This window comes from Pundamilia nyererei, unplaced genomic scaffold, assembly GCF_000239375.1.
Source record: "Pundamilia nyererei isolate P.nyererei 1_Seehausen unplaced genomic scaffold, PunNye1.0 scaffold00071, whole genome shotgun sequence".
NCBI lineage: Eukaryota > Metazoa > Chordata > Actinopteri > Cichliformes > Cichlidae > Pundamilia > Pundamilia nyererei.
Genome location: NW_005187472.1, coordinates 1,477,822 through 1,479,986, shown reverse-complemented (window position 1 = coordinate 1,479,986; position 2,165 = coordinate 1,477,822). Strand labels below are relative to the sequence as shown.

Here is a 2,165-nt window from a genome sequence, read left to right as displayed (position 1 = left end):
ATGGGCATGTACTTCTTATACGGTTTGCTTTTTGCATATGTTGGGCTGCCTGGACTCTTACTCTGTGATTTAGCTTTCCGATGCCCAAGCTGCACCGCAGAGGATATGATGGCATGCACCAAAGTCGATCCGCTATGTGCAGAGATTGTGAGGGAGCCAGGCTGCGGCTGCTGTCCGGTGTGTGCCCGGCAGGTGGGAGAGCTCTGTGGGGTTTATCTGCCAAGGTGCTCCACCGGTCTGAGGTGCTACCCAAGTATGGATGCTGACTTCCCTTTACAGCAGCTCATTCAGGGTTTGGGACAATGTGGACAAAGAATAGATGTGGATGTCTGGGAACATTTGAACCCGTCGGGGTATGGTAAGTTCTATGAAAAAACTGCTGCAAAGTAGTAGAATAAAGAAAGACCATTAAAGCTGCATTAATCTGTAGTTGCTGTTTTCAATCACTAAATCGCTTTTTATATTTAAATTGAATAAACTGAACAGAGAATAATCCCCCAAGGCTACATTGGCCTTACTTTTTAGACCTGGAGGATACATGGATCTCTTCCAAACCATTGTACATGGTAGGGGTTTTACTTTTTAGAACTCATAGTGTTAAGACTTAAAGTTAGCTCCATGGCTACTTTGACAGGTACCTGGCAGCTACAGCCCATCACTGTCTGGGCTTTACCTCCACTAGTGGGAGCCTCTAATCCGGACTTCTTTTTTCTGCTGTTGGTGCCTTTTTGAACATTTTAACTAAATTATCTAACAGATAATCTGTGGAACTAACCATCTCGGCAATTTGTGCTTTGGCGAGGTATATTCAGTGTTTTGTCTGTTAAATGTTTCTGTGTTTGTGTAATTTAACTGTAAAGTTAATGAACACAGTTCATTAACCAAATTTGCTAGCTTTCCCTTATAGTGCTGCCATCCAAATACGTTCACTTCTTTCTCCAATAAGCCAACACAGTGGTAGCCAAAATGGTGGTGAAACTTCAAAATTCCGAATCCAAAACTAAAGGCTAAGATCAAGTCAAGGGTGATGTCACATCCATCTTTTAAATACAGTACATGATATATTGTTATATATTGAGGGGTCAAAACTAGGGATGGGTACCGGTATCATTATGGCACCGGTTCTGACATAAACGGTAGTAACCAGACCGAAAAGCAGCGCTTTTTTTTTTCCTGAGATGTCATACACTTTGGATTCCAGCCAATCGTTTTATCTTTGCGAGCGTAGTAGGCGGGCCCAGGTACGTACATTCTTTTAGAGCAGAGCTACAGATTAAAAATGCCCAAGGCGAAGCTGTCAAAGTCTGGCTGTACTTCTGAGCAAATGATGCAAACTCAGCAGCCTGCAACAAGTGCTTTAAGGTGATACTGTGAAAAGGAGGTAACTCCTCGAATCTGATGAAACACCTAGCGATGTATAGCATTTTGTTAAAAGCCGAGAAATGTGCTGTATTTTCTAGCTTGCTGGGAGACCTCACACCGTGCACATCTACTGCGCGTGGTTAGCCTGTTATCTGCAGTGTTGCCAACTCCTCAGTAAGGAAAATCGCTATCGGTTGTCCTAAAAGTCGCTAGAAGTCGCCAAATGACGTCATCGCCTAATTTGCATAATTTGTCATGCTAATGTAATTGTAACCTACGCTGTTGGAGAGAGAAATAACATCGTAGAAGAGACATAAAGTGAGTAAAAAACGTCCTAAATGCAGTTAGAATTTATTTAGAACTACAAATTAAATTTATTTTAGCAATTGTTGTTTTTTAATGTCACAATTCCAACCCTGCTCCTTTATCCAGGCCTGGACCGGCAAAAGTGACCTGAAATAGGCACTCTGGTGGAGTTACTTTGTGTGTGAGAGTGTGTTTATAAGTAGTTTTAAACCTTGTGATCCACAAAACAGCATAACATTAAAAGAAGAACTGACTGCGTTACAGTCAGTGCGGGAGCAGCGGCTTCGTTCATGCGCGATTCATTTGCCGTTCGGACGCACAGGTGTGAACATCTCCTGCTCTGATAGCAGCTGGGGAGGACTATCCTCCGCCTGTGTGCGCTTTGGCACGGGTGAGGTGCCCAAGGCAGCACCCGCTGCTTGTTGAGAGTAAGAGCGATACGCGTTTTCACGTCAAAAAGTCGTCATAAATAAGTCTCCAATAATATCAGAAAAGTC

The 2,165-nt window shown here is 43.1% G+C and overlaps 1 protein-coding gene across 1 annotated transcript in view; it reads left to right on the top strand.

Moving 5' to 3' along the window:
• The window catches only part of LOC102209368 (insulin-like growth factor-binding protein 2-B), a 24,295-nt gene continuing 22,130 nt past the window's right edge, over nucleotides 1–2,165 (top strand). Inside the window, exon 1 of the mRNA XM_005736861.1 lies at nucleotides 1–358. Within this exon, the coding sequence (XP_005736918.1) occupies nucleotides 1–358 (358 nt within the window). The remainder of the gene's footprint in view (nucleotides 359–2,165) is intronic.